The sequence below is a fragment of the Podarcis raffonei genome, chromosome 6 (assembly GCF_027172205.1).
Source record: "Podarcis raffonei isolate rPodRaf1 chromosome 6, rPodRaf1.pri, whole genome shotgun sequence".
Classification (NCBI taxonomy): Eukaryota; Metazoa; Chordata; class Lepidosauria; order Squamata; family Lacertidae; genus Podarcis; species Podarcis raffonei.
Genome location: NC_070607.1, coordinates 56863913 through 56884921, shown reverse-complemented (window position 1 = coordinate 56884921; position 21009 = coordinate 56863913). Strand labels below are relative to the sequence as shown.

Sequence of the window (21009 nt, the reverse complement as noted above, 5' to 3'; positions counted from 1 at the left end):
AGTCCATCTCTCAGTTTAATGAGAACAGACCTGATCTGAATTTCCCAAAAGAATCTGTGATTCAAAACCTCCTTTGATATTCACACTGCTCCACCAAAAAAAAAAGTGTACAGAAGTGCACAGATTAGGGAAAGTATGCACAAAATGCATAAATTAGTGAAAATAACATACATGAATTGAATCATGTATGGACTTCGTTCACTTTAAATTCTCCTCCATCACTAGCTGTACATTAATGTGAGGAGACAGCCGTGTTGTGGTCTCCACAGTGTCTTGCTTTGACGTGGGAGTCATGGTGGTGGGAAATCCGCTCCCCTTCCCGGGGCGGGGTTGCACTCGGGCCTCACACTCTACCTATACACAGTGGGGGGCGTGGTGATGCCACCCGCATTACAGGGAGTCCCTGGCTGTGTCACGGCCCCAGGCAACCAATCTGGTTGACCGGGGGGGTGGCTTGGGCTATTTAAACAGCCTTGTGGCCAGGGGGCTCTCCCTTCTTGCCTACTTGGGCTTCGGATCTCCCACCCTCCCACCCTATTTCCATGCGTTCACCATCTTGGCCTTGCTATGGACCGTGGTTGGTTGCCTGTTGAGGGGACCAGGTAGGAATTTTCCCACTTGGCAAATTGGCACCAGCCATGTGGTTTTTGCCTGCCTTGTAGCAATCGTCACAACTTTGTAAGGTTTGGTGGTTAGGCATTGGAAAAACCTGGTTTATGGGAGGGGAGGTTGTGGCCTTCACCTGCCCCTCCTCTTTAAGGGTATTCCGTTAAAGGAATCTGGGTGTGTGGATCTTGTCCGAAGCCTGGGTATGGGCTAGGGCCATGCCACGACCCCATCAGGGACCCTGGGGGAGCTCGCAGTTGATGTACATCAACAGGGCTCCCCCTATTGGTGGTTAACCCTTTCTAGACTACCTGCATGGCAGGCAGGAGTCAGATATAGAGTGGACGCTCAGGTTGCGAACGTGATCCATGCGGGAGGCACGTTCGCAACCTGCAGCATTCACAACCTGCAGAGCCATGTGCGCACACACGGGTCGCGATTTGGTCTGCTGCGCATGCGCAAAGTGCGATTTAGTGATTCTGCACATGCGCAAGCACCAAAATCCGGAAGTAACCTGTTCTGGTACTTCTGGGTTCGGCGTGGAACGCAACCCGAAAACGCACAACCTGAAGTGTCTGTAACCCAAGGTATGACTGTAGTCAGTTCTAGTCCAGTGCCTAAGCCAATACCACTCACATCTGTAACCAATAAAGTTGTGGCCTTATTTAGCCAAATTTTAACCCAAATTTTGGTGTCCGTGTGAGTTATTATCCAGAAATGGGGGGTGGGGAGCTCGGGGCCTTGACGTGCAATGGCAGCACACTCCTGCACTCACTATGGCCCCACAAAAAGGTTACCATTGGGCATTTGGGAGCACAGCACCACCATTGGGAATGGCTGGGCAGAAGAAAAGAGAGAGGTCCTCCAGGAAAGGAAGCCTGGTCAGGAGGTGTAAAGGCAGAGCAAGCTATAACCTCTCCTTCAGCAGAGACTCAGGCACAAAGGATTAAAGGAAAAGCAAAGATGACCAGGGTCCTCAGAGAGCTGGAAACAAGGTAAAGGACAGGTAGCTGCTGCACACAGAAGGAACCCCTAGGATTCAAAGGGTTCTTGTGTCTCTGTGGAGTCAAGGATCCACCAGTCAGTACCTGAGGGAAGGGCCTGTGTTGGGGATCTGAGGATCCCTTGTGGGAGGGGATAAATTAGGCAAATAGTAACGTCCATGTCTAACAATGAATTATTGTACAATGCCTGAGAATCCCTGGATGAACGGCAGTTTATAAATATTCCTAATAAATACATTGTAAAATAAATAATTTTGCTGCCAGCTCTCCAAAGTTCCAACTTACATCCTTCCACCCAACTCCTCTCGTTAAAAGATGGTCTGAAAAAAGTATTATTCAGGGATCTATTCTTGGTGGCCAGAAACCATTCACATGCAGAGAAAGTGTGCCAGTCAAATACACACATACAGTTTCAAGTGTTGTGAAATGTTTGCACTGAATTTATCTCCGTATACAATAGTTATGTTGGTGCACCTAAAATTGGGCAAAATCGGCCAGTTTCCTCCCACTGCCTCCCAAAAGAATAAACAAAACATCAAAGCACCAAGATCCATGAATAAATTTTATTGCTCCATATGAAGGGAAAGGGAGGTGCTACAGGCACTGTAAGAAGAGCTTGTTGTTGTTAGCACCTTGCATCTGAGAGTCCTTAATTCAATGGCCAGTTGCAACACTTACAACTTTCATCAAAGACCAGGCCAGCTGCACAAGACATGGGGAATGTTGCAGTTCCAGCACAAATGTAGAATTTATTGGGATCGACTGGATTAACATACATGCCATCAGCTTTGTTTGCACAAAATTCTGTTCCAGGAGGAGTGGTGGGAGCATCTGGATCAGGTGTGGTTGTAGGCCCCGGAGTAGTAATAGGTTCAGGAGTGGTTGATGGTATTATGGTGCTTCCTGGGTCACCACAAACTGAAAGAAACATGCAAAATCAGGAATCAGACATTTGCTTTCATCCACCAATAACTTCTTCCTAGAACCATTATAGTCTACGAGTATAAAAACCACTTGCTTTAGGAAGGAGGAATGGTAGTGAGCTGCACTTTCCATAACAGGAAGTATTGTTACTCTCACATAATGCAGGTGACTGGGTGTCAGAGCATTATATAATATGTTTGTATAAAACATCATGGAGGCAAAGCTTATTATCCTGTATAAATTATTTTCTAATAAAATTCAGAAACTCTGTATACAATGAGATTCATTTTGCTAACTATTATTTTAAGCCATGCAACAGTAGCTGGGCATTCAAAATAATGCATGTTCTAAAAGGAGCTTCTCACTCGGCTAGCTTGGTACTTTAAAACTAAACTAGAAATGGAAAAGCCATCTTCCTCAAAATGAAGTGCTATGTTGTGTAGGATTTGGTGTGATGGTCCATAGAAACAAATGCGACATGAAGTGACTGTGCCTTTTCCCCCCATACATCCTGGTGAAAGTCAACACAGTTGACTTTTAAGGAATGCATGCACTGCAAAAAGTTCATCTGCTTCTTTCTTCATTTAAATTGCACACACTAAGTTCTTCATCATGTGGCGAGATGAGCTTTTAAACACCATGTGCTGGTTCCAAAACATTTGCCACTGGGCGGTTTGGACAATGAATGTGCATCTTTCCCATTACTAAAACATAGCTGCAAAGAGTCAGGTGTGGAATCTAAATAACTGTTTGGCTTTTGATAACTTCCCTACCTCCAATGATCCTTTGGTACCATCTTACCTTTGCCTGAAAGTAGGTTCTTCAGCTCATTTATGAGAGGGTAAGGTCCTTCACCACAGAATGAGCCACTGAAGTCATCCAGGTCAATAGCCCACACCATGCCACCACCAAATTTGTTGTCCTTCACAAACTGGGTCTATAAACAAAAAGGATAATGCTTTATGACAAGCTCTGCCCCCAAGCAAGCAGTGAAGATTGTTGAGAAAACCCCACTAATTCAATACCAGTATGACACCAGGAAAACTGCCAAACAGGCTACTTGGCAAAATTACATCAGCCATTAATCTAGTCTTGATGTTTGTATCCTGAATGTTTGTGGGTTGGTCTATGTAGCCAACCAAGGCCACATTCACACTGCACCTTTAAAGCGCTATGATACCCCTTTAAATAGTCATGGCTTCCCACAAAGAATTCTGGGAGCTGTAGTTTATTAAGGGTACTGAGCATTGTTTGGAGACCCCTCTTCCCCTCCCAGAGCTCCAATCTCTCTTCACAGGGAACTCTGGGAATTGTAATTCTGTGATTGGAACAGGGGTCTCCTAACAACCCTTTGTGCCCTTAACAAACTACAGTTCCCAGAATTCCTTGGGAGAAGCCATAACTGTTTAAAGTGGTATCACAGGGCTGTAAATGGATGAATTACCATAATCCCTGGCCATGTGCCATGCTGGTTGATGGGAGTCCAACCCACAATGGCTATTCCTGGTCTGCAATATGCAACTCCATTCTTCACTGCTGATGCCTCTAAACATTCTGCCAGTCATGTGTAAACAGCTTCCTTTCCCCACGGCTGGGAGAACATTTAAAGGACCCAACCATATGGGGGTATAAATGTTTTTCTAGGCAATCAGCACCCACAGCACAATGTAGATTCCATGGGAAAGACACATGCAATAAAACCCTACCCATGTGGTTGAGTCATTTTATGTTATGGTTTTATTGTGTATTTCTGTGTATGATATATATAAATAAATCAATATACTTCAATTCAGCGCTCTGAATAAACAAATAGTTGAGAAAACATCTTCCAGCTCCTAAATGGCTGGGACAACATCTAAAGGTCACTTAGATCTGTAAATGAGAAATAGCAACTCCTGTGTTCAAATTATGCAACACAGGCATTTAGTACAGCACTGTGGGTAATAAGAAGGCATAAAATAAAAGGTCATAGTCAACAAAGGCAGCCTTACTTTGCATCCATAGCTTTTTTTGTTGTCAAATCCAACCCACTCAGAACCTTTGTAAGCATAGGGAACACACTGGTCTTCAATCCAATTAACTGTAGCATCCCTTATAAAGGTACAGATCTGCAAGCACAGTACGGTATTAATAGATTAATGGATTTGAATCAGATTCATCAGGAGGAACATGAAATTAAAGTCACAACAGAGAAGTTATTTGGTTTTAAATGATCTAATTCATGGAAACCACAGAAACAGAACTTTCTGTCCCAGTTAAGAGAGGAACACAGCAGACGTCCCTGTTGACTTTTGGAGATGGAGGGCGACAGCATCCTAGAGCTCCTAAAATGCCCTTACAGGAACAATATGACTGCACCATAAAAGCTGCTTTGCAGACTAAGCAGCTGTTGTAACAGTGGAGGTTTGAATTCCCCTACAGATTTGTTGTGTGGGTAAAACTACTCTGATATATGCAAATACCAAAATATTAGAAATTCAGCAAATAACCTCACACAACCATAATAACAGCTGCTAAGAAAAATTGTAATTTATCCAAATCCAGAAGGCAAGTAGAAAGACAGCATGATCTTTATTTTGGGCCAAACTTGTAGCGTGATATTGTCAAAATATTCCAGTGTGTTAGGTTCAAAATTTTGAAGGTACATGTATATAAAATAATTTTGGCTCATTTGGTTTATATATTCTGGGGAAAAACATGAGAATGGCAGCAAACCATGTGCAGTGCAGTCCTAAAGTATAGTTATGATGCAGCTTAATTCTTAGTAAGCAGGCATAAGATTGTAACTGTATTAGAGTGCAATTCTATATTCAGAAGCATGCTCCACTGAATTCAATAGGACTTATTCTCAGCCAGGTAAGCATACATAGGACCATAACCTAAAAGGCATCCTGCCCTAGGACTTCTCCAGCATCTTACCTCATAGTAAGCCCAGAAACCAGCTTCTCTAGTATAAGGTCCAGAAGAGCCAGCCCCAGAAGCAGGAGCGCCCACTGATGTATCACTGGTAGTAAGCCTAAAGGTACGTCCATAGGTGGGAAATCCCATCATAAGCTTCCCAGCAGGAACACCATTGTCTCTCCAGTATTTCATGGCAAACTCCTGCAAATATGACAATGTGAATTAACCTCACAATCGTTGTTTACCAACACTGTTACCGGGAAATTGGAATGGGGGTGAGAGACCTCCCCACCCCACACAGCGACATCTACAACATCTACAATCTACAAAGGCATTGCATCTGCAAGGGAAGCTCAGCTCAATTTGCAGGAGTCTGCGACTCGCCTCTGAGCCCCAGGTCTCCAACAAAGGAAAACAGGGGAAGTGTCAGTACTAAATGTAGCAATTCACTTGATAAATGTATCTACGTACTGGCTCAATGGGAAGACTTTAGAAATTCATAAGAAATCACTCGTATCAATCTTCTCAGTTCCAATGGCATTTAGGAGGTGTATGAGCCAACCATAACCCCCAAGAGATTTACAGTCATGTTTGCAGGGCCTTCCTAAGGAGTCATGACCGGTGATATCTTGCCCCAAGAGCGCCAGACAGATAACCATCTCAGTCACAATGCCTACCCATCCCATAGTGGGATGAAGCCCCGACAAGACAAAGGGGTGTATTTGACTTGACTTGGCAACCAGGGAACTGTAAATACTTTCCTTTGTACTGTGATGGCGTAAGTGTGAAAGACTATATTTGAGTGACATGGGCATGCCTGGATCTCACAATCTACCGAAGACCACACCTTTTCTGTGACATATCCATGATGTCTTGATGATGCATCCTGAGATGTATTATGGGAAACTTTGGGAAACTTTAAAATACTGGTGTAACCATTGTTTGGGGCTTCTGGCTGCTTCGCCTTTGTGGTAGTGGGAAGTCTTGTTGCAACAATAAAGATCAGGCCTACAGGCCACTGTTTTGCTTCTATCTCCTAGCTAAAGTCTCATGTTAGTGACACCTGACCTGAACCTATGGGAGTCAAAGTTAGGCAATTGTGGGGTGCTCCAAGGACTCCATGTTACAACACAAAGCAACCCGCTAAAGAAAATAAACCGTGCTTTATATTCTTACACAGTTGAAATATCTGAAGTCTCCAATATCAGCTGAACCAACGTAGAGTGGGCTGTTGTGCCCTGTAAAGGTGTCCCAGCCACCATGGAAGTCATAGGTCATCACACTAATAAAATCCAGATGTCTGAAATGAAAAGTGCAGTTTAGAATTAGGCTGATTCAAACAACCAAGTCTAGGTAGGTTTTGTTAATTGGAGGTTCCGCACCCACCACAGAGTGAAATAAACTTTTCACATCAGCATATTCTTGCAATAAAAACGTTTTTCTGGTGCATTCAGAACCTTATCAACCTCACTTGCAAGGGGCCATGGGTCTGAGAGACCATCAGTCAGAATGTGGGGTGAAAAGAAAGTCAAAATTCAGTCAAGGCCAAACTCTTTCTGATGCTCATGTCTTTTCTGGCCTTGCCCAGAGGCTGCTGAGGTGAGGACTGAGAGTGAGAACCATGGTAGGGGACCATGCTTCTAACTGTAAAAAGCTCCCCTTCTGCACTTGCTATTCACAATGGAAGGAAAGCTCTCCCACTGACATCAAGGATGAAGGAGGGCAACTCTGATTGGGATTATGGTGGTTGCAAATTGTTAAAAACACCTTCCCACCTGCCTTCACTTCATGGTCTTGATCTGGAGGGGGCGGAGGGCAGTATGCCTTAAAAAAATCAGCCATGTGAGGCCAAACAATGCAACAAGTCTCGCAGGACATTTGGCCTTTGGTACTCATTTCCAGTTGGCAGTCTCAGCTCTGGCAACATGTGAAGCAATAATTGGCAAGGGAGCACACCTCTGTATGTAGCTTCCTTTAGCATCGAGTGATAAGGTTTACAGGCCATAGGACTGGAATTCCAAGCAGGCTTGATCAATTAAGCATTACTATAATTGCATTTAACAAAGCTCTTTTTTTCTCTCCACTTACTTTCCTATTTCTTCAATTTCATATCCAGCATCAATGGTCGGTTTACCAGCAGAGACAGCTGCTGTCACCAACAACCTGTTGTTCCCAGTCTCTTTGGCCTCTTTGTCAAAAGCTGCTACCATTTCCTAAAGGAAGAGAATGAACTATTATCCCAGCCTTTTGTTAAGTGACACAGTCCTATTTCTACAGGTCTCTACAAACCTCTTCTGAGCAGCAAAGCTTTCTTCCCCAACTGCGAAGCCTGACCAGCCGGGTTGCTGAACCTACTGATCTCATACCTGGATCAGGATAGTGAAACGATGCTTGTCCTCAGGGGGGCTACCCCTAGAACCTGGATATTCGAAGTCCAGATCAATCCCATCAAAGCCAAATTTGCGGAGGTATGCTATAACCGAGTTTATGAAAGTCTTGCGGTTGGCTGCAGTGGAAACCATGGTAGTGAATCTGGGGGAAACAAAAGCAACAGCAGAGTCTGGCAGCACCTTCTTAAAAGAGCATTCCTAGGCAAGAGTATAGCCTACCTTCATCCAATTTACCAAGGTACAGTTCTGCACCTCTGTTTTTCTTGCATCTGTTGCTAGTAACTTTCCTTTTGTTTTGTTTTTTGGTTTGTTGTTCATTTTTTCCCTGTCAGCCAATCCAATTGCACATTGCTTTACAGACTATTTTTTTCTGTTCCTCAGCTTTGTTTTCTTGCTTTCTTTGCTTTATGCAGTTGAGATACTTCCATTATCAGCCACAGTCCTACCCTCAGTTATATGGCATTTAGTTTTGCATAAATCTGTGTTTGGGTTTTGTCAGGGAATTGGAGGCAGAGAAGGGGGAGAGAATGGGGACTTACAGAGATAAACCTCCGTTAATTAGCAGCTGTTCTTCCTTGGACGAGGAAGGTGGCGAAGGGCTGTCAGGAGGCAATGAATCTGAGAGGGGGGAGCCACTTCCGGGGCCCAGCCACTCTCGTAACAGAGGAAGGAAGGGGGTTGGGCTCAGGAAGTGGATATGCTGGGGGAAAGGAAAGCTCCTTCAGTCGAGGCAACTGACTCACCATGATGGAGGCTGACTTTTAGAGCTCTTGTAAATAGCGAGAAGAAACCAATAAATCTTTGTAAATATGGCTGGATTCCCGGCCTCTTATCTCTGCTAGCACTCACCAATCATTCCTGACAGGTTTGCCCCCCCCCACTACATCTTGCTCTGCAGCACCTTGCAAGAGAGGGTGGAAGGCCAAACTTTCCTTATTTCTTCATGTTACCTGAAAGTGGAGAGTGGGGAAGGAGAGGCCAGAATGCATCTGAGGAAAGAATGGACTAACCTCTCCCATGGATATCCCCAGTCTGGTCTGGTCAACGTATGCAGTAAAAGAAGGGAAAAAGAGCCCTGAGGTGGTAAAAAGGGCTGTACCATTTCAGTCTGGAGTGGAGGGTTGCTTTCAAATTTTTAGTGCACTTTGTGTTAAGAGTTTTCTTCAAGTACAAAGGATAGAACACTAAAATGCAGGCTAAACCATAATCTGTCTCTCATGTATTTTTAATATGGAAAGGAACATTTTAAAAATGGCATTATTGATCTGCAGCCTGAAATGGTACAGTCCACTATACGCTTCAGGACTGTACCACCTCAATTTACTACCAATACAGACCAGGCATCTGCCTCCATTCCTGCCTTCCATCTCCTAAGGAAGGAATAAGAAAGCAGCAAACCGTGAATGTAAATATACAGCTGTCTATAGCTGGGTACACATTATACCTTTAAAGAACGCTCTTTCCCTCAAAGAACTCTGGGTACCATAATTTGTTAAGGGTGGCTGGGAATTGTCACTCCATGAGACATAAACCACAGTGCCCAGAAATCTTTGAGAGAAAGAATTTGTTTCAAATGTGCTTTAAGTGTATGATGTATATACAGTTGTGGGCACTGTCACATCTAAGAAGGAAGTGACTGAATTAGGCACGTCAGAGAATAGCTCTCCCTTCTCCTTGCACTTGCCATTCTCAGTCTCTTACTCTCCTGTTACAAAAAGTACAGAGAGGTCAAACAGACCTGGAATCTTGAGGAAGGGCATCCCAGATGGCACTGCTTAGCTTATAGGAGTCTGATTCCACTCACAGTCTGTCAGTTGTCAAATACTATTATGTTCAACAGTTGTATGCTGATTACCACTCATGTTTCCAAAGTTATAGAGAAAACTTACTTCTGTGTACCAAAGTTCCACCCTCCAATAGCCAGCAATGTCACCAAGGCAGAATTTCTGTGAAAAGGAAATATATATATTTAAACAAAAACTGAAAACAGATTTGATGTAGAAAATCTATAGATACTGTTCTTGTAAAAACTAAGCTGCTCACTATTTATATCTTCTGCCTGCCAAAATTTCCCGCTGACTTCTACTTAATGCTTATATAAAGTCAAGTTTAGATTATGGAACAAGTTCTTTCTTTATGAGGTCTACTGCTACCAATGCATCATTACCACCAGGTCAGATGGTACATCTGCAATATCTGTATCAGTTTAGGCTAGAGAAATGTCTGGTGGACCCACAGCTTCTGTATCAGCTTCTAGAACAGCTCTGAAGCATCTTACAAAAAGTTAAGCACCTCTTTTACCCACATCACAGTTACATCTTAATGTTGTGTCTAAGAAAAAGCTGACCTCTGCTTTAGCGCTTGGAACTCTGGGAAGAGCCTGTCCTCATCATTCCACTCATAAGGGGCAATCTTATTGTCGTTCATAGTTGCAAACGCATACATGAGGTGAGTGCAAAGATGTGGGTCCACGTTGTTTGGAAAGTACTTGGCTGGTTCAGGGCGGTACTGAGCCCAATTGGTGAAATAGCACACAACTTTGCAGGAATGGCCTGGTGAGAAAATGGAGATGGTGCCATTGTTGACACAAAGTCATGTTCAGAGTTTATTCCGTCATTATCCTCTAAGAGCGTGTCTGGATGGAGGATTTTTAAGCGGCAGACATAACAATTATGCAATCTTTCCTAGTTCTAAAGACAGTCTGGGGCTAGAAGGAATGGGGACTACAGCACAAAATCCCAGAGCTAGTTTGTCACACAACTTTGAGATATCGTTCCCCAAGCCTACCATTTCCAATTTAATGCTATAGTTCAGTAATGGGTAACCAATATTGTTTCTGAAATAATATGTGAACCCAAACACAGCTATCCTTCAAAGTTCTCATTTATCCAAGTTTTTTGATGCAGTTCTCCAATCAAGCGATGTTTAGTAGGGTTGCCATATTTCAGTGTTGAGCTTTTTTCAGTTCTGCCCAAAGTTGTTGAGCTTTTTTGCCAAAATCATCGTTTTTGAGCTATTTTTGTGGAATTTTTTTTTTCAAATTTCTGTCTGGATACTGTTGCCGACTGCAGTATTCAAGATAGGGGAACCCTATGTTTACAAAACTGCATATATGTGGGGGAAGATATAAAAATGGAGATATGCAAAAAATGGAGATATGCATAAAAATGAAGGTATGCATAAAATGAAGGAATTAATAAAAATAAATTAGTTAAAAATGCATTATATTAGGGGAAATGGCTTGCAAAAATGTGTCTATGAACTGTCTATTAAAAATGTATTTATTAGGAGAAATTCGTATGAAAATGCTGATGAATTTTCATGAGGTTTTTTTTATTATTGCAAATTGCTGCAAAATGTAGGGAACTGAATTTAAGATAGGAAAAATGTGAAGCAAAGAGAACCTTCCTTTCCCTACTTATGGTCAACCTTTCAGAGAGTGGAGCCAGAAACCAAAGTGTGCAGGACAAGTGGCAAATGTTGGCAGAATATTATGCCAGAACATCACCTTGACAACTAAAATACAGATATCGTATTAAATACATTTTGAGTGTTTATGGCTCTCCATTTATACATGTTTCTCACACACACACACATATGCACAAATAAAATTGTGGACATATTTTATCACATCTTGACAATCACTTGCTAGGCCACCAGAAGCCAGCTTAAAAATTGTTCCAGCCCATGAGCTGCTCCATCCCTCCATCTTCCTACACCGCTAACTGTAACTTTTGTCCACAGCAAACTCACCACCCTCATCAGGATTTTCACTTGGCTTAGGAGTTGTTTCATCAGGAACCTGAGTAGTGGTTTCTTCAGGAGGTGGTGTTACCTCATCAGGAAGAGTAGTAGTTTCATCAGGAGGTATGGTGGGAGGATCAACAGTTGGAACATCACCACAGCCTAACAATAAGAAGTACAGATGTTCAGAAAGGCATGTGGAAATCGCGAATGCATTTAATAGGTATTTTGACTTATGTGGCTACTTTGACAATTCTGGATTTGTTCAGTATTTTAAGCTGTCAGTAATATCTTATTGCTCTACTGGCTTTTGAGAAATACATTTAAGCTCCTGTTTTGATGGGAAATGGCATTTAATCTTTAAAAACTAATTACTCTGAGATTCACCTGAGACCTCTGATCTAGGTTCACGTCAACAGGCATACTGGTGTACATCACTGGATGGGCAAGTGATAGGTTACATTTTCATTGCTAAAAAAGACCAAAGTAGCTTGCTGTTCCATAAGAACGAAACCAAAATCCACAACTGACCAATACTTTGGAACAACCAAAACATCACAAAACAATGAGCAAAATTTCTGCTTCTTCTGAACTCTTCATCAGGCTACTGAGCTGGCCTGATGTTAGAAGCTACACAATCTGCACTTGGTCACAAGTTAGAGGGCAGGAGGCAATAGCAAACTTAATTTGTATAGACTAAGGACCTACAAATTGGTACCAGGTAGGAATTTGTTGCCAGATTAGCTGACAACCGAGGAAAATCTCTGACTTTGTCCCCAGTGAGCCTCAACTGAGCGTAGCCAGGTACAAATCAAATGACATTGGGAAGAACTTCATCCATTCACACTCTGCATTGAAGTCCCTTTGATACATGCTAGGGAATCAAATTTGCTGGCATTCTTCCTACTGGCTACATACATACATACATACATACATCCCCACCCACCCAAGGAAGGAATGTCACACTGTGGTAATTAGGGCCACTTTGTATTTGGAGAGCCCTTGGAGGATCCTGCTTCATACACAGTGGAGCACAAGATGGCCTTTGGTGCTACATTTAGATGCCTTACCTCCTGCAAGGAGACTCTTCAGTTTGTTTATTAATGGGTAGGCTCCTTCACCACAGAATCCACCACTGAAGTCGTCCAAATCAATTGCCCATACCATGGCACCCCCAAACTTATTATCCTTCACAAACTGGGTCTGCAAGAGAATCATCATCATCATCCATCATGACATTCCCATGATGCCATTTTCACATCAGGAAGAAGCTTCAGTTGCACTGGGCCTCTTCTTGTGCTATTCATATTACCATCTGACTTGTATTTCATTTAGTTGCTTTTTAAAACATTCATGCCCCACCCTTAAAAAGACTACTCGGGGCAGTTTTCAGCATATAACATTACAATTTCACAAAACAATATGGAATAATGCACACACAGAAATGGCATCTGCTTGTACATGGAACTCCTTGGTTTCCCACACACTGAATCTTTGGAAAGGGAAGCCTTGCATGGAAGAAGTCACTTACATTACAACATGCAAATTGTGATAGCACAAAACGTGACAGAACACACAAAGTTCAGAATGCTGATAAGGATGTCTGTGACAAACCAAATGTAAGGGGGAAAGTTGTATGCAAAAAGGGTTCTTACTTTGTACTCATAACTCTTGGCATTGTCAAAGCCAACCCATTCGTTCCCTTTGTAGGCATATGGCACCTTCTGGTCTTCAATCCAACTAACCGTGGCATCTCTTATGAATGTGCAGATCTGCCAAAATGTTATGATATTAGCAAGAGGACAAAATGAAGAAGTAGAACGGTCATGTCAAGAAAACAATGACACTCATTGTGCTTAGAAATTATCATATGGTGAGAGGCTTAGGATCATACCTGCAGCTGCTTCCGCCTGTCACTTGCAGAAGATGGCTCCTTTGTGAATTTATTTGTATCTTTAAAATGTAATTGTACTCAATTGGTATTCAATTTGATTAGCCTCTGAAATATACTCAGAGTCGCAAAGTGATTTCATGCTCTTTATTCAGCTCATAGTGGTGAGGAGGAATGAATGAATGAATGTCCCCTCAAAGTATCTGCTTTATATACATTATTTACACAATGGGCTGCACATGATTGGCTAATTTCAGAATTCTACTGTAAGCCAATCAAGTTGTGGATTCACTTCTATCTGGAGCATGATTGGGTGGTTCCTGCCAACCAATCATACTGCTGCATTGTTCTAGGACCAATCAGACTGCTGCCTTTTGTATCCTATTGTTCTAGGACCAATCAGACTGCTGCAGTTTGGATCCTATTCAACTCAGTACATAACAGCCTCCTATTATAATAAATTTGCATAGGAGCCTATGCTTGTACCCAAAGATGCATAGGCTTCTCTGCACATGCAATCTGAACCTTCCATTTTAGCAATTTATGGATTGTTTTTAGGGAACCTGTCATTCCTGTGCAATCATTTCAAATGTGTAGGGAGTGGCCAATGGGCTGGCTGCCCATTCATAAGAACCCAGGAAGCTGCTTTATGTGCCCTTCTGGGATAGCTCAGTTGACAGAGCATGAGACTCTTAAGCTCAGGGTCGTGGGTTCAAGCCCCACCTTGTGCAAAAGATTCCTGCATTCCAGGGGGTTGGACTAGACAACCCTTGTGGTCCTTTCCAACTCTACAATTCTATGATTCTAAGTCCCACCATTCATTCATCTATCTAGCTCAGTACCGTCTGCACCAATTGGTGGCAGCAGCTCCAGGAATACAAACGGGGGTGTCCTTCTGTAGCCCTATCTGGCAATGCCGGGGATTGAATCTGGGACAATCTGAATGCAAAGCAGATTCTCTGCCACTGAGCTACATGAATATGCATTAATACTTACCCAGAATGAATGCATTCGTGCATGGAATTGATGGCAGGCATTAATACTCATTCAATGAAGAAACAACCTGAATTTTCCTCAAATCATTACCTCATAGTAGGCCCAGAACCCAGCTTCTCTAGTATAAGGTCCAGAAGAGCCAGCCCCAGAAGCAGGAGCACCCACAGATGTATCACTGGTAGTAAGCCTGAAAGTGCGTCCATAGGTGGGAAATCCCATGAGAAGCTTGTTAGCTGGAACACCGTTGTCTCTCCAGTATTTCATTGCAAACTCCTGTTTTGGAAAAAAAAGAATATGATATGGAGGGGGTTGTGGGATTTAATATCTGTCTTATTCTATGGGAGTTGGTCAAATCTATTCTCCATCTCCTTACACAGTTGAAATACTTTAAGTCACCCTGGTCTTTGGATCCCACATGCAATGGACTGTTGTGGCCTGTGAAGGTGTCCCAGCCGCCATGGAAGTCATATGTCATCACACTGATGAAATCCAGGAGCCTGGAGGAAGTTGCACAAGAAGCAGAGTTAACAGCCAACATTCTGACACAGGCACTAGGAGTGTATCTAAGAGAAGCCAAAGTCATAGAAGGGGGCTATTATGAAGAAAATGCATGTTTTCATTTACTTACTTTCCTATTGCGGCTATTTCATACCCAGCGTCAATGGTTCCTTTCCCTGCAGACACAGCTGCTGTGATTAGCAGTCTGGGGCGACCTGTGCTGGCAGCCTCAGCTGTAAAGGCCTCCAACATTTCCTAAAGAGGGAGGAGGAACTATTAGTGAATACCTATTAGCGGAGCAAGAGCAAACACGTGTCATTTTTTTCTGGAACTAGGCAGCTGTGGTCATTTTAATTTCCTACAATGCATTGCATCAATGTGGGGCACTGATGCAAATTAAAATGACAGTGCCCAAACAGTAGGATGCCTAGGCACCCTAAACGTGGAGTCAGACATGCCTATTAGAAGGTCATTTGTCTTTCTGACCATGAGGTTAAATGACCATTCTAAAACTGACAATGGTATCAGAGATCTCAGTCAAGAGTACCAATTTGTGGTTCGAGGACCCGACCCCCGCAATGTGAAATGAATACACAAGGACACATGATATGCAGTTAATGGGCAAGGAAAGGCCACAACTTTATTGATTACAGCAGTGAAAAGGTATTGGCTTAGGCATTGGACCTCTAAAACAAGTGGGTTTATTCACCAGTAGGTGGAGCCTGTTGATGCTAATCCAACTATAGGCTCACCCCTGATGTCACCGAGGGTCGTGTGATGGCTCACGACGAGACGACAGCGAAGAATGAGGCCGGGGAGAGGCTAGCGCTGCAGCAAAAGGCTGCTGAGCACACCCCCTCAGAGGCACCTGGTTGGGTGCCTGCCGAGGGGCGTGGGCGCCAGCCAGAAGAGGTGGAGGCAGGGGGCTAACGCCCCCTGCTAGGGGCGGTGCTCGGGCTCCCGCCCACAACCACTCCCCTCTCTTCCAGGGAGGAGAGTCTTTATCAGGGATTCTCTCAGTAACTAAGTCAGAAAGCTGAGCTAGTCCAGCGTCTTGCCTTTCATCTCAAGAGATCCATCTGAAAGGCCAGAGCCTAAGCTCATAATCTGGTCTGCCTCATACTGATCTAGCTTTATATCTGTGCCATTTAGCAGCAAAGGACTTTTAAGTTCCTCTTCACATGTTCAGCAATTGCCAGATTCTAATGTATATTTTTTCCCCTTTGTGATAGTGAGAGGAAAACATTTTAGCTCTGAAAATGGTAACAATATATCCCAAACATTAATCTGTTTTTAATCTGCAAAGATCAGCAACATGCTGATTAACACAATCCCAAAAAATGCTGGGTTTCTGTTATTTCCAAGACAGGGTTAGATAAGCAACTTTAGGGGGAACCTTGTATATAAGTTGAGGTTCTTGGTATATAGCCCATTTAGGGGCAGAAACAACTTAACAGCATATATCATCCATTCTACTTATGAGATTTCTATGTTTGTTAAAAGCTTTCAGTAGGCTAAGCTAGCTATGGAAGTATACTAGATCTGTGAGAGAATGCTGGGCTGGTACCTCACCTGAATCAGGATGGTAAACCGTTGCTTATCCTCAGGGGGGCTGCCTCTAGAGCCCGGGTATTCAAAGTCCAAGTCAATCCCATCAAAATTAAATTTGCGGAGATATGCTATCACTGAATCAATGAAGGTCTTTCGGTTGGCAGCTGTGGCAACCATTGTGGTGAATCTAAAAGGAACAGATCTCATTCTTAGTATTGCATTTTTACTGTGGTGCTAAGGTAAAAATGCCTCCCTTAGAGAATGTATGAACACTTGCAAGAACATGTTCGCAAATAAATTAATACTTAGCTCTAGCCCTGCCTTTTCGTACAGACTACTTAATTTCTCTTTATTGCTGTGAATTTTCAGAATTTCTAACATCTGCTAGAGCTTAGTGTGGTTTCTAACCATCTGGTTGATTCATAATTTGAACTCTTTGTCAGTGTAGAGGTAAATAAACAAAAGCCGTTCTCACTTCTGAGTGCCGAAATTCCACCCTCCGATAGCCAACAGCTGAACCAGTTCGGAATTCCTAAAAGGCACAGAATATATTAATATATTAAAGTGAATAGAGAAACGTTTTAAAGATATAGGTTTATACACTCAAGACAGTATTATACACAACAGTACAGCACCATTCCCTGTGCAATTATGTATTTATACGGCACATGCATCAATCGGATGAATCTAACCCAAAGGAGTTGCATTTAGGCCCCACTGAAACCAACTAACTTTTCACACATTTATTTCTATAGGACCTAAGTGTGTCTAACTTTAGTTGGATCCAACCCAATGCTTATTTCTTTATCACATTTGTATCTTCCCTTTCTTACAAGAAGCCCAAAGCAGCTTACATGGAATTATCCTATTTTATTCTACTAACAACAGTGTTGGTCAAGCTAAAATGTGGGGATTTGCCCAAGACCAATTGGTAAGTAACATGGACTGAGTGGATATTTAAACCCAAACCAACTTCCATGTGCTAGTCACTACACCCGAGTGTGCAAAATTATTGCGTAGATTGGAGAAAGAGGGCAAGGAGGTTGTTTTCCTCTTCTCTCATAATACTAGAACCAAAGAATCTAAGTGTTGGGAGACACAAGATGGACAAAAGGAAATCCTCCTTCACACAGTTGCTACTTCAAGATACAGTGATGGCCACCAACCCAGAAACCTTTAAATTCATGATGAATAAGGCTAGTCACAGTGTTTCATTGCTGCCTCCAGGATCAGTGGCGGTATGTCTCTAAATACTATGGGGAACACAAGGGGAGAGAATGCTATTGTGCTCACGGCCTTTCCATGGGCATCTGGTTGGTCAATGTGAGGACAGAATGTATACTTTTGACCTGATCTAGCGGTCAGGCCCTTCACTCTGCCATGGACCATTAATGCCTTTCAGTAAAACTCTTCAAACTACCGGTTAGTATATTAGTATTAGCGTGCAAAGAACCATTTTGGTATGAACAGTGGCAAAGCTGCATGCTCCAGTACCGGGGGCAGAGAGCAGGTGGGGGCGTGGCTGGCGTGCGTCACAGGGGCATGGTACGTTGTCCATGGGGGAGTGGCGTGCATCCCGGGGGTGTGGCATGCTGCCTGTGGGGGTGTGGCATGCATCCTGGGGACGTGGCATGCCTGGTGCAGTGGGGGGTGCGCTGCGCATGTCTGTGGTGGAGCCACGATGGTACCCCCCTCCCCGATGGTGCTGGGGGCGGTCTCCCTCTGCCCCGCCCCCCATTCCTCTGCCAGCAGGTATGAATTCACATCCATTCTCTAGCTGATGCAATAAGAGTTCAAGAATTGTGGGCCTAATATTAAATATCAATCACAGTGCACTGCAAATATTATATTGCAGCTAGAAGCAAAGTTCCTAAATATTAGCTAATGATGGCACAGCAAAAGCTGCTGTAATGCACAGCAGCAAGCAAAGACTGAAACAGCTGGCATCACCACATTAGTTGAAATGCGTCATGTAAAGGGACACTGCTCAGAAGAATTTCTATCATCCTGGCACATAAATTGACAGTTAAAGGTAAAGGTAAAGGGACCCCTGACCATTAGGTCCTGTTGTGACCGACTCTGGGGTTGTAGCGCTCATCTCACTTTATTGGCCGAGGGAGCCGGTGTACAGCTTCCAGGTCATGTGGCCAGCATGGCTAAGCCGCTTCTGGCGAACCAGAGCAGCGCACGGAAATGCCATTTACCTTCCCGCCAGAGCGGTACCTATTTATCTACTTGCACTTTGACGTGCTTTCGAAGTGCTAGGTTGGCAGGAGCAGGGACCGAACAACGGGAGCTCACCCCGTCGCGGGGATTCGAAACGCCAACCTTCTGATCAGCAAGTCCTAGGCTTTGTGGTTTAACCCACAGCACCACCCGTGTCCCAAATTGACAGTTACATGGCCCTAAACAGACATCCATATATGAAATGTTGCTCTGTGGTTTTGCATTGCTGCTTACTTTTGTTTCAGTGCAGTAAACTCTGGGAAGAGCCTGTCTTCATCATTCCATTCATAAGGGGCAATCTTATTTTCATTCATCGTAGCGAAAGCATAGATCAGGTGGGTGCAGAGTTGTGGGTCCACATTGTTTGGGAAGTATTTGGCTGGCTCTGGCCTATACTGAGCCCAGTTGGTGAAATAGCATACAAGTTTGCATGCCGAGCCTGATCGGAAGAAACAAAACAATGAAGCAGCTGTTTTAAATACTCATTACATCTAATTTTTTTAATTAAAATCCCTTCCCACCCATATATTTATATGCCAGGTAAGCATGCAAGGACTGTGTAGCAGGCAAAAACAAAACCCTTAGGGGACAAACTTTTGGAAAGATGGGATGTGGCTATTTTAATTTGTACCATTTTGCCAAAAATCTTCGTCACACAGGCAAATTTTGCATGTAGCAAGATGATAAATTGTGGGGTGAGGGAGAAGACTTTGAGTATATATATACAACCAGGAGTGCCAACTTGAATAAAATATGGGGGGGCACTGGTTAATTTGAGTTAAATAGCAGTTCTGATTATTTGTAAATATTTCTTTCACATGGAATTCCCAGGATTCTTGATGGCTTACAATATAAATTATTCCTTTTTTACCTTTGAAATGACTCTAAAGTAATGAGACATGTCTACCAGGGATGGCTAAGGTAGAAGGAGAGTAAACCTGAGCTTCTAAAGTCCAAAATTCAATTGACAGCACCATGCTGGGTAGAGTATGTTTTATCGCTTTTTAAAATTATTATTAATATTCTGTTGGGAGCCTCCCAGAGTGGCTGGGGAAACCCAGCCAGATGGGCAGGGAATTAATTAATTAATTGCATCTTCTGCACACACAAAAACACACTGCTCATCGCTAGTTAAGGAATGGAATAAGTACTTACTGATTTGCAACTGCAGCAAAACAGCCAAACCTGCAAAAAGCAGAGAAGAGAGTCCAAAGTAATGGGAAAATTGCGCTGCGTAGCTTAACAAAGCACCATTCTTGGTGTCTGTGAAATGAAATCCCACCTTACAAATCTTAAGAGAGGCAGTCTACAAAATATTATAAATGACTCACCGACCCACAGCAGCACCTTCCCCATCTTGCTTTCACATGAAGGAGCGCCAGGTGAAGCTCTGAGCAGCACTTTATAGGGGGGCAAGGCCTTCTTATCACCGTGGAACCTGCACACCTGGACTCTTGAGAAGGTAGGATCACAGCAAAACACGTCTACTGAACTTTTAAAAAATAGTAATTAATCATAATGAAATCAGTAAGAAGAAACCCCTAATTCTTTAGATTCAGACTTGGTGGGGATTAAGCCATACTGTGTTATTTTATCTATCTAGATTCACAGTGTGGTAACGTGGGTATTTTTACTGAGTGCCCAATTGCCTTGCTTGCTACATTTTTTATGAAAAACACAACCAGGTCAAAGTATTCTGCAGATGATGTTTTATGCATGCAGTCCACACACCCTTCCCACCAACATCCCACCCCATGGACTGGATCTGTGCTGAATTTGTTCCTTGCAGAAAGGGTTTGATTCCTTGAACCTATAAAATACTGGGCCTCTTCCACTGGGACTTCTTTTTCCATAAAAAACCCTTGTATTCCTTAAACCAGCCATGATGTGCAACCAGTTCGGGATAGAAACCATACCCGCCCCCCCTTTAGTGTGATTTTAACCCTTACTAGCAACTTCAGTGGTGTGATGGTTGTTATTTAGTCATTTAGTCGTGTCCGACTCTTCGTGACCCCATGGACCAGAGCACGCCAGGCACTCCTGTCTTCCACTTCCTCCCACAGTTTGGTGAAACTCATGCTGGTAGCTTCGAGAACACTATCCAACCATCTCGTCCTCTGTCATCCCCTTCTCCTTGTGCCCTCAATCTTTCCCAACATCAGGGTCTTTTCCAGGGAGTCTTCTCTTCTCATGATGTGGCCAGAGTATTGGAGCCTCAGCTTCAGGGTCTGTCCTTCCAGTGAGAACTCAGGCTACATATTCCTGCATTGCAGGGGGT

The 21009-nt window shown here is 43.3% G+C and overlaps 1 protein-coding gene across 1 annotated transcript; it reads right to left on the bottom strand.

Annotated features, from left to right (window-relative positions):
- Positions 1-2159: 2159 nt before the first annotated feature.
- Positions 2160-20022, bottom strand: LOC128416067 (acidic mammalian chitinase-like). The gene is made up of 19 exons (XM_053393149.1): positions 19887-20022; positions 18966-19170; positions 16981-17037; positions 16527-16692; positions 15085-15209; positions 14830-14953; positions 14547-14729; positions 13225-13341; positions 12640-12772; positions 11579-11731; positions 10173-10377; positions 9715-9771; positions 7802-7967; positions 7524-7648; positions 6612-6735; positions 5454-5636; positions 4526-4642; positions 3336-3471; positions 2160-2528 (listed from the first exon to the last, which is right to left on the bottom strand). The coding sequence occupies exons 2-19, from the start codon at positions 19043-19045 to the stop codon at positions 2260-2262; spliced, it is 2520 nt and encodes an 839-aa protein (XP_053249124.1). The 5' UTR covers positions 19046-19170; positions 19887-20022; the 3' UTR covers positions 2160-2259.
- Positions 20023-21009: the final 987 nt, after the last annotated feature.

What these genes read in the sequence shown, in the direction of transcription:
- LOC128416067 (XM_053393149.1), bottom strand. Translation starts at nt 19,045, where the DNA reads ATGAATGAAAATAAGATTGCCCCTTATGAATGGAATGATGAAGACAGG. An exon ending in ACTTAAAGTATTTCAACTGT is followed by an intron (nt 14,730 to 14,829) that starts GTAAGGAGATGG and finishes TTTCCAAAACAG; the next exon opens with GAGTTTGCAATGAAATACTG. An exon ending in GTTTCACTATCCTGATCCAG is followed by an intron (nt 7,649 to 7,801) that starts GTATGAGATCAG and finishes CTCTTCCTTTAG; the next exon opens with GAAATGGTAGCAGCTTTTGA.